Source organism: Anolis carolinensis, chromosome 1 (assembly GCF_035594765.1).
Source record: "Anolis carolinensis isolate JA03-04 chromosome 1, rAnoCar3.1.pri, whole genome shotgun sequence".
In the NCBI taxonomy this organism is placed as follows: domain Eukaryota; kingdom Metazoa; phylum Chordata; class Lepidosauria; order Squamata; family Dactyloidae; genus Anolis; species Anolis carolinensis.
In genome coordinates this window covers 256,763,185-256,777,645 of record NC_085841.1, presented here as the reverse complement: position 1 = coordinate 256,777,645, position 14,461 = coordinate 256,763,185, and the positions used below count along the sequence as shown (strand labels likewise).

Below are 14,461 nucleotides of genomic sequence, written 5' to 3'. Positions count from 1 at the left end.
TAATGGCTCCCTCTTAATTCTGGTCCCTTTCAATTTTGGGTCTTCTCTTATAGTCTCCAATAGGATCTCCATAGCAAAAATGAAGATGAGGGGAGAGAGCGGGCATCCTTGACGGGTGCCTTTATTAATCTTTATTTCCTCTGATTTAAAACCATTGATCCCGATTGTTGCCTTTTGCTCTTCATATATGGCCTGAATAGCATTTATAAATTGGAATCCAAGATCTATTTCTCTCATTAGTAATTTAAAAAAGTCCCAATTTATGTTGTCAAAGGCCTTCTCCGCGTCCACCGCTAACAAGGCCATTTCTTTCTCATTATTTGTCTCATAGTATTCGACAATGTCTATAACTGTTCTAACATTGTCTTTCAATTGCCTATTCGGGAGAAAGCCCGTTTGTTCTTCTTTAATCCAATTTCCCAAAAGAGGGCAGATTTTGAATGAACACTAGAAAAAACATCTTGACAGTAAGAGTAGTTTGGCAATGGAACCAATTGGCTGAAAAAGATGTTGGGTCTACTTCTCTTGATGTCTTCAGAAAGAGGCTGGACAGCTCTTTCTGGGGATGCTTTAGCAGGAGATCGTGTACTAAGCAGGGAGTTGGACTAGATGGCCCATGATTCTTTCCACCTCTATGATTCAATGATTCTCTCTATGACTTCTTATAAAGATAGACTGCCCTTGGTTGAACAGATCAACATGGAACCTGCTCTGGGGAAACATAGGAATTTGATGAAACACCAAGACTTTTGTGCATCCATTATCAGAGATTACTGTATATACTGTAACTGGATCAAGGCAGAGATTATTTATTTTGCTATTGATTTAAGCTTATCTTTCAATCTTGTGAATATTAGATTTCCATATAAATTATCTCTGGCCTAATATCGTTTCCAGGTTTTATTTGATCTCCAAAAACATTTCATTATGTTTAATTTAGGGAAATGAGATTTCTTTAATTACTGCCTCTAGAAGCTATTAGAAGCTCAATTACATTTGCAAATTCATTTTTGAGTAGCTTTATAGTTTTAAGATAAAAATTCCATAATTTGAGTGTGTGAGCTTTCTTGTTCGTCGAAGTGATGCTTTCTTTCTTACTTTTTTGTGCAGAGTACATACATCAAGAAAAAGAAATATAACTTTGAGTAGAAAATTAATTAGGTTAGAAACTTAAGATCAATTCCAAGTCTTAAAACAATCTTTGAGCTTCAAATGTGAATAAATGGTAAATATTTCATTATAGGAAAGAAGCTGTCAAATAAATGTATTGCATCCCTGCATTTACTGTTGAAAATACCGTAAACAGATTGATCTGAGAAATCTGCAAATAAAAAGATGTGTACCACTGAAGCAATTAACTTTGTTACTGGTACTGTTTGAAATAGTGTATAATATTGTAGTAGATTGTATACATATTAGTGCTGAAATGTCTGGAGGCCTTAAGTCTCCAACCAGGACCATAAAAAAACCATCCACTTAGTAGCCTCAGTTTATTTGTCTGCAGAAGATGATGAACAGTTTTACTGGTGATGCTAGTTTTATTGGCCCTTGTTGCTTGTTTCACATAATTAAACGGTTATTTGGCAGTGATATCTTTTCATTTTCCAAGCCCCGGCTGTGTCACACAGCTGGAAAGAGCAAGAGCACAGCTAAAAGCCTCTAATTTTTTTATTATTTAAAATAATTTTTGCCGTTTTGCATATACAGTAATTCCACATGTAATAGCCTCCTAAACTTCTAAATACAGATTAATCTTACACTTAGAATGAAAAAAGGAGCTTCTTAACATCAACTCTCTCTTCCATGGATGCAATTAAAACTGTGTGCGCCACAGTGCCAGATGAGTGCAGCCAAAGTGGAGGTGAATAAAGTCACTGTCTTGCCACTTGGTGGCAATTTTGAGCTACTGCATAATGAGAGCTATGCCTTTCTTTATGTTGAAATGAGTAGCCTCATCAAGACATTAAAATCACCTACAATTGGTTTAGAAGGGCAGTGCCAGTGAAGCATAACTCCATTGTCTGTAAGCATAAATTGTGCAATCTACTGCCCATTGCTTCTAAAGCTTACGTCAGGGTCACTGCAAACCTTGAAAGTTCTTAGACTTTACAAAAAATTAAATCTACAGAATTTGAAACTGATCACTTGTGATTTTTTATTTAAAAAGTAATGAGCATTGATAGCATAATTGAGATATTATTTAGAAATTAAAGCAAAAAGAAATGCTTGATGTATAAACTAGAAATAGACTTGGCCCATAGTTGAAAAGAGGATTAGAGTGAAATCTACAAGATTGATCAGTGTGCTGGTGAACCCTTTGAAATTATAAGCGCAGTTGGTGTTGTGACGTTGGCTACATCTACAGTGCCGTATAATGCATATGCTCAGTGTAGACAATATGCATTCTCAACCTGGGAGTCGGGACCCCTGGGAGGAGGGTCGTGAGTGGGATGTCAGAGGGGTTGCCAAAGACCAGTATTTTCTGTTGGTCATGGGAGTTTTGTGTGCCAAGTTTGGTTCGATTCCATCATTGGTGGAGTTCAGAATGCTCTTTAGTTGTAGGTGAACGATAAAATCCCAGCAACTAGAACTCCCAATTTGTTTTAATTGTAATTGTTTTATAATTGTTGTGTTTGGCATCTAATGACTGCTGATTGTGATGCCACCCTGAGTCTCTCCCCCCACCCCCACCCCCCGGGGTGAGAAGGACGGGATACAAATGTATGAAATAAACAAACAAATACATAAATAAGAAAGACTAATGATATGTAGTAAATTAAGATTTTAGTGGTGTTCTGAGGAGATAGGAGAAAAATTAAATGGGCCTACTTAGAGATACACTGGGAAGGAAAAATAAAGTACAGTAGAGTCTCACTTATCCAACATTTGCTTATCCAACGTTTTGGATTATACAACACATTTTTGTAGTCAATGTTTTCAATAAATTGGGATATTTTGGTTCTAAATTCGTAAATACAGTAATTACTACATAGCATTACTGCATATTGAACTACTTTTTCTGTCAATTTTGTTGTATAACATAATGTTTTGGTGCTTAATTTGTAAAATCATAACCTAATTTGATGTTTAATAGGATTCTCCTTAATCTCTCCTTATTATCCAACATATTCACTTATCCAATGTTCTGCTGGCACATTTATGTTGGATAAGTGAGACTCTACTGTACTAGATACTAGGACCAGGAAATAAAAGGGAAAAAATAGGGAACTTCCTTAGTCAGAGCTGGTGTCCACTAGGATAAGTGGAGCAGAGCTAAGGGCTCACTAGGGAGGGATCTATTTCCATCTAGTTTGCTGCTCAGCCTCCCCTTTGGCAAAAATCTAAGTCAATCTGTGGGAATTAATCAATGCACAGGATGCATGCCTTCTAACTAGCTTAGAAGTTGGAATTTTAAAAATGAGAAATACATTTCTGTGAAAGAAATATAGCCCGCTAATTAGATATTAAGCAATTAAAATGCATTCTTAATACTGCATAACACAATTCTGCAAGAAGCCAAAAATAATACTTCATAGGACACCGGTCCGCAGTTTGGGTGTCGTCCTGGACTCATAGTTGACGCTTGAGGTTCAGTTGTCGATGGTGGCTGGGAGGGCCTTTGCACAGTTAAAATTTGTGTGCCAGCTCTGACCATACCTCAAAAAGCCTGACTTGGCCACAATGCTCCACACCTTAGTTACATCCAGAATGGACTACTGTAATGCACTCTATGTGGGCCTGCCCTTGAAGATGGTTCAGAAACTGTAACTATGCAAAAGTCAACTGCCAGATTACTAACTGGGGCTAGCTATAGGGAACATACCATACCCCTCCTAAAGCAGCTCCACTGGCTTCCAACAAGTTTCCAGGCTCAATTCAAGATCCAGGTCACTACCTATAAAGCCCTATACTCTTCGAGCCCAACCTATCTTTGAGAATGCATCTCTTTCTATGAACTGACATGGGCTTTAAGATCGGCAGGGGAGGCCCTTCTCTTGCTCCCACCACTGTCTCAAGCGCAGTTGATGGGGACAAGACAGAGGGCCTTCTCTGTGGTGGCTCCCCGGCTCTGGAATACCCTCCCAAAGGAGATTAGATTATCCCCAGCCCTTCAATCTTTCCTATCCAGCTTAAAAACATGGATTTTTACATAGGCTTTTGAGGTTGACACTCTGGCACTTTAGTTGTGAATTGATGGCAGCTAGTTTTATCCTTAGATGTTCTGTGTGTTTAATTTGTGCTATGTTATATATTTTATGTTATATGTGTTGATTGTGGTTGTTATTATAATTTTTATATGATATTGTTTTATATTCATGTACTGTTTTATATTGTATGCTGCAGCCTGTGGTGCTTTTGTAAGCTGCCCAAGTTCCTTCAGGGAGATGGTGGCATGATATAAATAAAGTTTATTATTATTATTATTATTATTATTATTATTATTATTATTATTATTATTAATTGAGATTCCAATTGAACATTGGGAAGAAATTCCTGACTCCAAGAGCAGTTCAGCAGTGCAACTCCCTGTCTTGGAGTGTAGTGAAAGCTTTTAAATAGAGGCTGGATGGCCATTTGTCAGGGATACTTCGATGGTGCTTTTCTTGCATGGCAGGGAGTTGGACTAGATGACCCATGTGGTATCTTCCACAATTCTAACCCAAAAGTGGTGTCATGATGGAAAGAGTAAGGGCCTTCTTTTCAGTTCTCCTGGAATGAATTAAGTTCTTTCTACCACTACTCAGGGAAGAAGATGGTTCCTTTTTTGATAAGAATTAAATTTTAGTACACACATTGACCAATAGATAAATTGTTCAAGGTTTTTAGGCTGATTTTCTGACTAAAATTTCTACAGTTGTACATATTGGTAAAAGCTGGTCTTCCAAGTGCACTGAGTATATATGCAAGTTGTTATTTTTGCAATTCAGTAGCCTTTCTACAGTGTACCTTACTTTCCTGCATGTATCACTTGCATTCCTAAACGGGAAGCTAAGATTTAGGCAGCAGAAAATGTTGAAACAGATCATTTAATTGACTGGAATACTGAGCATGAAGAATTTGTGAATGATAAAAAAAAGGAAAACAAACCAGAGGCTCAAGATGAAATAAAGGCACTTTCCAAACAATCCTAAAATAAATAATTGTTAACAAGGGAGAGCATCAGGTCACGGTCAACAGTCTATGTCCTGACAAGGGGGTTATCCCAGTGTTACTATGACATTGTGACCTCACAGGGAATCAACAGCAAAGAAGCAATGGTCTTCAGGGTTGAATTCCTCCTACAATTAAATCACCTGCTTGTGCTTTCGGGTTTGAGCATATTTTTATGTATAGATTGAAGAAGGGATTTAGCATAGGCTGAAAATCTTATTTGTAAACTGGGTAGTTCTGCTTAGACCTTAGTTGTGGCTTTCATAAAGCCTCTGAGGAGGAAGAATTCAGTCTGATGAGGATGTTCTAGAACTCACAAACCAGACACATCAGGTTTTAGATGTAAGATGTCTGCCATGCAAACTGTCCTTCTTACATCTCTAATTTCATTATACATGCCATAGCTGATAGTCAGTGTGCTTGAATGCTTTCAGTTTGGAATAGGACTCTGGGAGTCCAAGGTTTGATTTCCTGTTCAGCCATGGAAAACCTGGTCACTTTAAGCACTTCCCACTCTCTCAGCCTAGGAAAAAACAATGACAAAACTTCTCTGAATAAACTTTGCCAAAAAAAAAAATCCCGTGAAAAGGTCACCATTATGTTGTTTGTGAAAGACCTGAAAGCACATTACAATAAATAGCAAAACATGGGGGTGGGGGTTAAAATGCTGGACTTGCTCCATTTTCTGAAAGTTCTAAATGATTACTATCAATTTTTCTTATTTCACATTGCTCCAAATTTAATGTTCAACAGATGTTAGTGGGGAAGAAACCTGAGAAGATAATGCTATCAATCAGCCTTGGAATTCTAATACAAGACAGAGGTTTTGTTAACTAACTAGACTGAGGGAGTCTAGGAATCTTTTTTAATATAGCAGAATAATCAAATGGAAAAAGCTTTTCTTTCCATTCCACATACTTCGGTGTACTAGTTGTTCATTCTGTTGAAATCTAGTGCCAGAAAAGCTAGGATATGCCTCAGAGTTGTTTGTCAATGCTTAGGTTTATTTTCGTAAAGAAATATTGATTGCAGGGTGAGAAACATTTACGTTGAACAGCTGTCAATGAAGAACAGACAAAGGACTGTCTGAAGCTTGAATCGTTAAACCGGTATACTAGAAGCTCAGGCCCAACTATTCTACTGCCACAAATGGCATGGAGCTAGGAGAGCTCTGTGATTTGTTTTAATCTGTGTAACATGATCAGCAAAAAAACCCTCCTGAACTAATTGGGTTGGAGGGAAATAATAATAATAATCTATTAGCAGAATGGAATAGACCACTAAATGAACCCATATGTACACCTTGTAATGATTTGCAAAGATACTATATATGTGTTAACTGGAAAATCAAATGCATGGAGCCGATTGGCTGAGTTTGCAAGGACCCGGGAATCGGTTTGCAACTGTTGCTGTCCTGCTGCTGGAGAACCGGTTTGAACAGGTTTCTCTCTGTGTGTCTGTATGAGCCTACTGAGTACTGGCTAGAAAAAAGATGGCTCTGTACTCAGAAAGGCCTGATTATTTCTGAGGCCTTGTTTGCTGCTGATTTTCACTGAAGCAGATTTATGGACTAAGAAAGGACTGCTTATGACTGCTGATTTCTGTAAGCAATCAGAGATTTCTGTAAGCAAACTATTGTAAATACCATTGTTCTGTTGATCTCTTGGACTTAGTAAAAGTTCCTGTGTTATTTGTTCTGCAAAGCTGAGTGGCGAATCATTCTGCAGGGTGACTCTGGGTTCATTGGCACACGCAAGAGCTTCTATCCGTCAACCACAGTCCCCAACAGACCTGTGCCTCTTAGAAAATGTGTGTTTCCATCATTAAATGCAGGGATTGCAGGCTACCAGGAGAGGTTTGCAGACCTACCAAGGAGTATAAAAGTATGCTTTTCTAACCAAAGTGCTTACTTTATCTCAGCCTGGCACACCTGATACACCTTTGAAACTTTCTGGCTACTCCAAAACACTTATTGCATCCATTCATTGTAAATTGAGCTGCTTTTACATCAGTGATGCCTGTCACTCTTTTTATCATCAAGTCCCTAGTGAATTCCGGTCTACACTGCCATAAAAAATCCAGATTGGCTGCTTTGAACTGGATTATATGGCAGTGTAGACTCATATAATCCAGTTCAAAGCAGATAACGTGGATAATCTGCTTTGATAACCTGGATTATAAAGCAGTGTAGAAGGGGCCCGAGTCTCATTCCTGTTTCAGAACAGAGGGAAAGCCACAAACTCCCAACAGTGATACGGCAGCAGTACCTTTATTGGATCAACTAAGAAAGCGCATAAATCTGTGCAAAGCTTCAAGATGCCTAGGTCCCTTTTTTGTGGATTAGAGGGAACAGGAACTGTGAGAATGATTTGATCTTGATGTAAAACCAGTGGTTTCCATTTTATTTTGGGATGTTTCTCTCCAAACATTTTAATGTAACATGCAGACTAACAATTTTAACATTTAGTCATTACACAGTTTAGGTTTCTTAAATACATTCCTACCAAGAAATTACAACATTAAGTATTACTGTATCAGTGTATTACTTGTATTTATATGGGCATTCTAAAACAGTCAAACATTGAGTATATACATAGCACCAATATAAACCATTAAAACTAGAAGAGAAATTCTGTAATAGACTTAAATGACAAGCTACAACTTTCCAAAAGCTTTTGTGGTGAGACACAAACTCAAGCCATGTTTGCTGATAAAGTAAATAAAAGGAAACCAATTTTCACTTAATTTACTACCTGATTTTAAACCTTTCAAAACTCATATTTCACTTTTCAGGTTTGCTATTGTTGCTATATACAGTATTGAATGATCCAGGTTGTTATATTTTGTTCCCACAGGTTTTTCCAACTTTCAATAATAATTAAATGTATCAAAATCAATAATATTACAATTGAAGATGTATTGTTTAAATCTTTGTTTGCATCCATAAAGTCAGATAAGAATAAAGAACAACAAAGTATAATTTTCTGAGTACTAATTTGAGTGCTCAGAGTACTTCTCTGATAATTTTGCACTAATATTCATCCACTTTATAGCATTTGGCCTCATGCGGATAAAGCACCTAGTGGTCCAGCAATTATTCTAGAATTGGGAAGTTAATTTACTGCCCATTTTTGGTAACTCAGTATGAATCTACATACTACATATGAGTATAGTGTTCCCTCACTTGTCACGGGGGTTACGTTCCAGGACCACGTGCAATAAGTGAAATTCCGCGAAGTAGGGGCACTATATTTATTTCAATATTTACACATTATATTAGTAGTTAGGTAGCCTTTCTCCCCTTTGCAAACCTTCTTCCTGCGCTTCTTCCTCTCCGGCGCCTACCAGTTTCCCTTTTGTGCATGCGCCTCCCTCTTGTCGGCATCCAGAGTGCCCGGCAGGACTCCGACTAGAGGGAGGACTCATGCGCAAAAGGGAAACTGGCACCTTTTGCGCATGTGCACCTCTCAGAAAAAACCCGCAAAGCAGTGAGGGAGCGAAAAGCGAACCACAAATTAGGGAGGGAACACTGTATATACAATTCTACTATACAGTTTAGTCACAAGGTGGCAGGAGATTTAATTTAATTTAATTCATGTTCCATTCTTGATTAAATGACACAATAAAGCTTTTGTCAAGTTTTAACTTTGTTCACCATTCACAATATTCTCATAGTTTTGGAAAAGTAACCCAGCTAGGCCTATGGGCACTAGAATATAAATATGCAAACTAGCAATCCCTATTCTTTCTTTCGGGGCTTCACTGTAAAATCTATTGTGCTATTTCATCTTTAACCACATCCCATTTAGCTTCTTGTTCACGAGGGGGTGTTAAATATTATACCTTACCAATTTCTCTCCTCGCCGAAGTACTGTGCATGAGTTTGTAAAGTGTTGCAGTGTGCACATAAAACAGAAAAGCATGTAATTTATTTTAAATATATACAGATACCATCGTGTAAGTTAAATGACTGCAAAATAGCAGCCAGTGTGCATTCAGATGTAACCAGAGACAAAATCTAAGTGTTATAGTCCACCTCTCATGGCAAAAAAGAAAGGAACATCTAAGCTAAGCTGTTTTGTAATTGTATTTTTAAGGTATGTTCATGACAACTCAGCTTTGAGAATTCCTTAAAAGATTGAATGGCTTTAGCCATGGTGTGGGTAAGTGTACCTTGGGAAGGGGAACTGATAGACATGGAAGAGTTCAAGAGCTCCCACTTCCAGGCGTTACTACTAGGTTGCAAATGAATCATCCTTAACCCTAACAGAGGTTGGCTATCTTCCGAATTTGGAAGAAAGACAATAGATTTTGCAGGATTATCACAGTATGGCTATGTTGCATATTTCTATATGTAAAGTATTGTTTTCAGCTTCTTACAGAATTGTGTTATGGAGTAGTTAAAGTACATTTTAATTGGCTAATTTAATTAGAGTACTAAATTTCTTTCATAGAAATGTATTTTTTATTTTAAAGATTCCTACTTCCAAGCATTTATGTGTGGCCAGTGAGACACACTGCAAAATTCCCCTACATTTTACTGCAAGTATATAGATACTTCATTTAATCCCTTGCAACCTTCCTGTGTTTCGTCTGCTTATTTATCATTGCCTCTACGTTTCCTTTTTCTACTTTGTATTGCTCATATTTTAGGTCTCTTCCTTAGTGCTACTATACATTTATTTTCCTATAAGATTTATAACCAGAAGAGCCATGGGGATAATGGCTTAATACCAAGGCAGCTTTGTTATTTTGTAATGAAATTGTATACATAATTCCATAATACATCGTTGTAGGTTATGTCATAAAACTTAGCCAGCACTATTAGACATATATATCAACATCCTTAGCGAGCTACAGATCAAATGGTTCTTTTTCTGTTGTTTTTAAAACAACACACCTAATAACCTATGGTCATTTTATGTCTCAAGTGTTGTGATAAATGGAAATTAAGGGCACATCCCTTGGTACCCATTCCATTAAAAAGTCAAGCATAAGATTCTATATTATTAAGTGGAGTAGAAAATTGGGGAAAGCAGTGAATAAAAACAGTAGAGGTGGACAGTATACCTCTCTTTCTCTTTTATACATTCTTAATGTGCATATTGAGTTACTAAAAATAACCTCATATCAGCAACAATAGAATCTAGAAACAATGCGCAAAAACATAAACCCATCCTTACATGTCTAAACTTACTGATGGTTACAGTAGATGTAATGCTCAGTTTCCCAATATTCCTGTGTAGATTATAGGGTTTTCTCTTTCAAAAAACTTCAGAGATCATACAATGGCATAGCAAATGAACCTTAGCTAGATAAACATAGGTGTATGTTCTAAATCTCATGGAAGAGGGAAGGAGTTCTGACTTTATTAGTATTATTTATTAGCTTGCCTGCATTAGGCTTGTTTCAAATGGTTTTCAGTTGTCTCAATTTTAAAAAGTTTTAAAAACAAAAAATTACAGTAGAGTCTCACTTATCCAACACTCGCTTATCCAATGTTCTGGATTATCCAACACATTTTTGTAGTCAATGTTTTCAATACATCGTGATATTTTGGTGCTAAATTAATAAATACAGTAATTACTACATAGCATTACTGTGTATTGAACTACTTTTTCTGTCAATTTTGTTGTATAACATGATGTTTTGGTGCTTAATTTGTAAAATCATAACCTAATTTGATGTTTAATAGGCTTTTCCTTAATCTCTCCTTTTTATCCAACATATTCGCTTATCCAACATTCTGTCGGCCCCTTTACGTTGGATAAGCGAGACTCTACTGTACTTGGTGCCAGGACCAAACGAAATGTGATTATGAGAACTAAGAAGAGTGTTGCTAATGAATTCCCTAGCCCAGTATTCCTTGTCCTTAGTGGCTGACTAGACGGGAACATGAAGGCAATACCATCATCCAGTTCTGGTAATGTTCTCAAACTGTTGTTTAACAGTTATATACCCTCAAAATGTCAAATCTTTTCTGATTTCAGAAGTTGTCATGCCAGGTTAGTTTTTGGATGAAAGTCCACTAGGTTTGATGAGGGGTCTCCAGGAGAGCATCCTACTTGAAACTGTGGAGAGCTTTCCTGCCAGTCAGAACTGACAGAGGCAGCCTATGCGAACCAATAGTCTTGCTCTGCGTAAGTCAGCTTCTGCCTCCCAAAGCGCAGCAACAGAGGCAAGTTTAAGATCAGATCATAGCAAGCTGTCGTTTTTCCAGTGCTGGAGTGTGAAAGGGATGCAGTTTTACCTGGAATGGCATACTGGGAGCATAGTCATTTGTTTGCTCAGGTATCAAAAGAAGAACTAAAAACAGTCAGAAGTTATCAAAGTCCTTTGATAGAGGGCTATTTGAAATTATAAGAAGAACCAAATCTGGTTTTCCCCCTCCTTTGTTTTATCTCCTTAGAGAATCTCTTTATCTCTGTCTCTCTCTGTCTCTAACAATGGTGGAAAAGGTTAAAACGAAAAGAAATGAAAATGAAAGCAACACTGTGATGCAATCGCTTATTTATTATGAACAGTTTACTCTTCTTTTTCTAAGAGAAAAAGGATCAGCATCATTTTGAAAGTCTTAAGCAATATCTATATTTGCTTTCAAACATTGGTGAGTTTTGTCCTGTTCTTTTCTTTTTAAGCGTGAGAAGCTGATACATGAGTTGGAGGAAGAGCGACGTTTGAGGCTTGAAAGCGAAAAAAAATTACGAGAGGTAACACTGGAATCTGAGCACAACAGAGTTCAAATGCGTGGATTGCAGCAGCAGTTTTCAAGGTAGGCCATAATTGTTTACAGTGATATGAATGCGTATGTGCATATAAAAACACTACAGTTGCATTTCAGTGATCATTCATTTGAAAATAAGGCCATTAAACAAGATCACATTTGTCTTCAAGTCATCTAACTAGGTGGTATGGCTGGAAGTATTGCCTCAATTTTGTCCTTTCACAAAAGTCTAGTAGTATGGATTTGTAAAACACTCTTAATGGGATGCCCACTTATAGCTAAATTGTTTGCTGTATGGAAAAGGCCGAAAAAAAGGGGGATTCAGTATGACTAAACATACTTTTTAATCTATAAATGAATCCAGTATAAATTAAAACAGATAGGTCATCATTTATCTGGAATTCTGAAATACTTCAAAATTGTCCACATGGATAGCTGGGAGAGACACATATTTGCTTTCTGATGGTTCAATATATATAAATGTTGCTTCATGCACAAAAGTATTAACATATTCTATAAAAGTTATCTTCTGGATATGTATATAAGGTGTATCTGAAACATAAATGGATTTCATATTTAGACATGGGTCGCATCGCCAAGATATCTCTGTAGCTACATATATACAGTTATATACAGTTATTCCAAAATCTGAAGCAATATGAAATCCAAAATAATTCTGGTCCCAAGTATTTTGAATAAGGGATATTCAACCCGCGGGACCTTCTTACACTATATATACACTATTTTCCGCAGATCTGTTTCATTGATTATAATATACGTCAGTCTACTACCCTCACCTTGAGAAATAAATGTTGCCTTACAATCCACTAGTGATTACCGTTTCTAGTTACCCTAATTTCTCTGGTGATTTTCCAGGTACCCTCATTTATTGTGCCTCCAATATGACACCATAATCCTCACATGCTTGGATAACATTGAACACTTGTTACTCTTTTTGTCCTTCTAAGATTTATAGGACCAATGGTGAGAAAATATGGATGCTTTAAAGCTGCTGTACGAGTCCTTCTCATTTGTGAAATGCAGACACAAAAATGTATTTTTGTTCAGTCTTAAATTCAGAAACTAGGGATGTTCTGTAAAATATATAGGAAAGTATTAGCAGATTGATTATTTCTTGAAATACTACTCAGTTTCTTTGTTGAGCCAGTGTCACCTCGCTGTCACTTTCCCCATTGTTCTCCCTACAGTGGAGGCATAACCTCTATAGTCAGAACGGTGTTCCACAATTGTAGATCTCATTCACCATACAGAAACATGATCTCAGTTTGTAGAAAAGCTTGTAAGGAACCTGCTCCTGGATGAAAACATTGACATTTCATGTGAAGAAAGATGGACCTGAGTGGGAGAATGTGATGGAACCACGTGACTGTGACTACTATCTTATAAGATGTGTCCTATATATTAAATTAGATTATATACAGTATTTTTTTCTTGAAAATTATTGCTATAATTATTTTAAAATAAATGCAAATTTAATTGTTCTGCTGTTTTCAGTATGAAATGTTTTTCAGTTACGTTTTTAGTCTTGTTTTTCTTTTGATACAATAGTTGACATTGAAACTATTCTTAATAGCTTGAATTTGCTTTGGGGTATTTATATTTTAGCAAAATAAACATAAATGAGATGATACTGTACCCCGCATTTCCAACCAACTTCCAAAGGAGGAAGTTAAACCAGCAGCACATACTCTCACAATCCTGTGTGCTTTTATTGCATGAAGTATGTTATGATAAAAAGAGAGACCTGTACAATATATTCCTTTCCTTGTGGTGATTAATGTAGAAGTCAGTTCATCTCTATAACAGCAACTGCATTTGAGCTGTCATATCATGGGTTGAAATGTTTTTGTGAGCCAGCACTAAGACCTCTCTGTATTTCTACATGCGAATAAGAAAGTGAGCAAACCGACAACCAGAGTTAACCTTAAATTCCCATTACGTTTCATTAGGAAACTATCACTACTGGCTTTAAAATTAGCTAAGATATGGAACTCAAACTTAAAGAATTGCTTCATATCATTTTTGGTTTTGGAAGCCATAAATCATAGTTTCCTGCATCAGATGCATGGAAAATTATAATTAACTACAAATTCCTAACTTATTTTCCACTTATGAGAAAGAAGTAAGAGTCAGTAGCAATGCGCATCATGTGGGTGCATGAAGCTTGTGAAAGATACTATATTAAACCAGGATATGATTGCCCAAAACAGGCCAATGAAGCATGAAAACATAAGGAAATGTGTCAATTGACCTTTTTCTTTAGTTAGGAAGGGCACAAAGCTGTCTGTTTATATCATATATTGAAGGAAGATGTTAGCATATAAACTGTCAGTTTGAATGCATAGGTCCTCTTGAATACATATGTGGCTCTTGAGTGAAAAGCTTATTTTTGCCTCTGCATTTTGATTGACACTTCACCTACTTACTAGCTCAGCAGTATTTCTGCCTGAGATTTCAATCCATTTCAATTCCTTGTTTGCAAAGCATTTGTAATCTACAAGACTGAAAATGGAATAGTGGCAAAAGTATGACATAAGTGTTTGATTACTCAGAAGGAAAAAAGTT

General features: G+C 36.7%; 1 protein-coding gene across 5 annotated transcripts in view; it reads left to right on the top strand.

The window, feature by feature from the left end:
• nckap5 (NCK associated protein 5) overlaps window positions 1–14,461 on the top strand; it is an 856,064-nt gene that overhangs the window by 412,571 nt on the left and 429,032 nt on the right. For all 5 annotated transcript variants that reach the window (XM_062975038.1, XM_062975005.1, XM_062974931.1 and 2 more), the window contains one exon: window positions 11,790–11,923. In XM_062975038.1, the coding sequence (XP_062831108.1) occupies window positions 11,790–11,923 (134 nt within the window). The remainder of the gene's footprint in view (window positions 1–11,789; window positions 11,924–14,461) is intronic.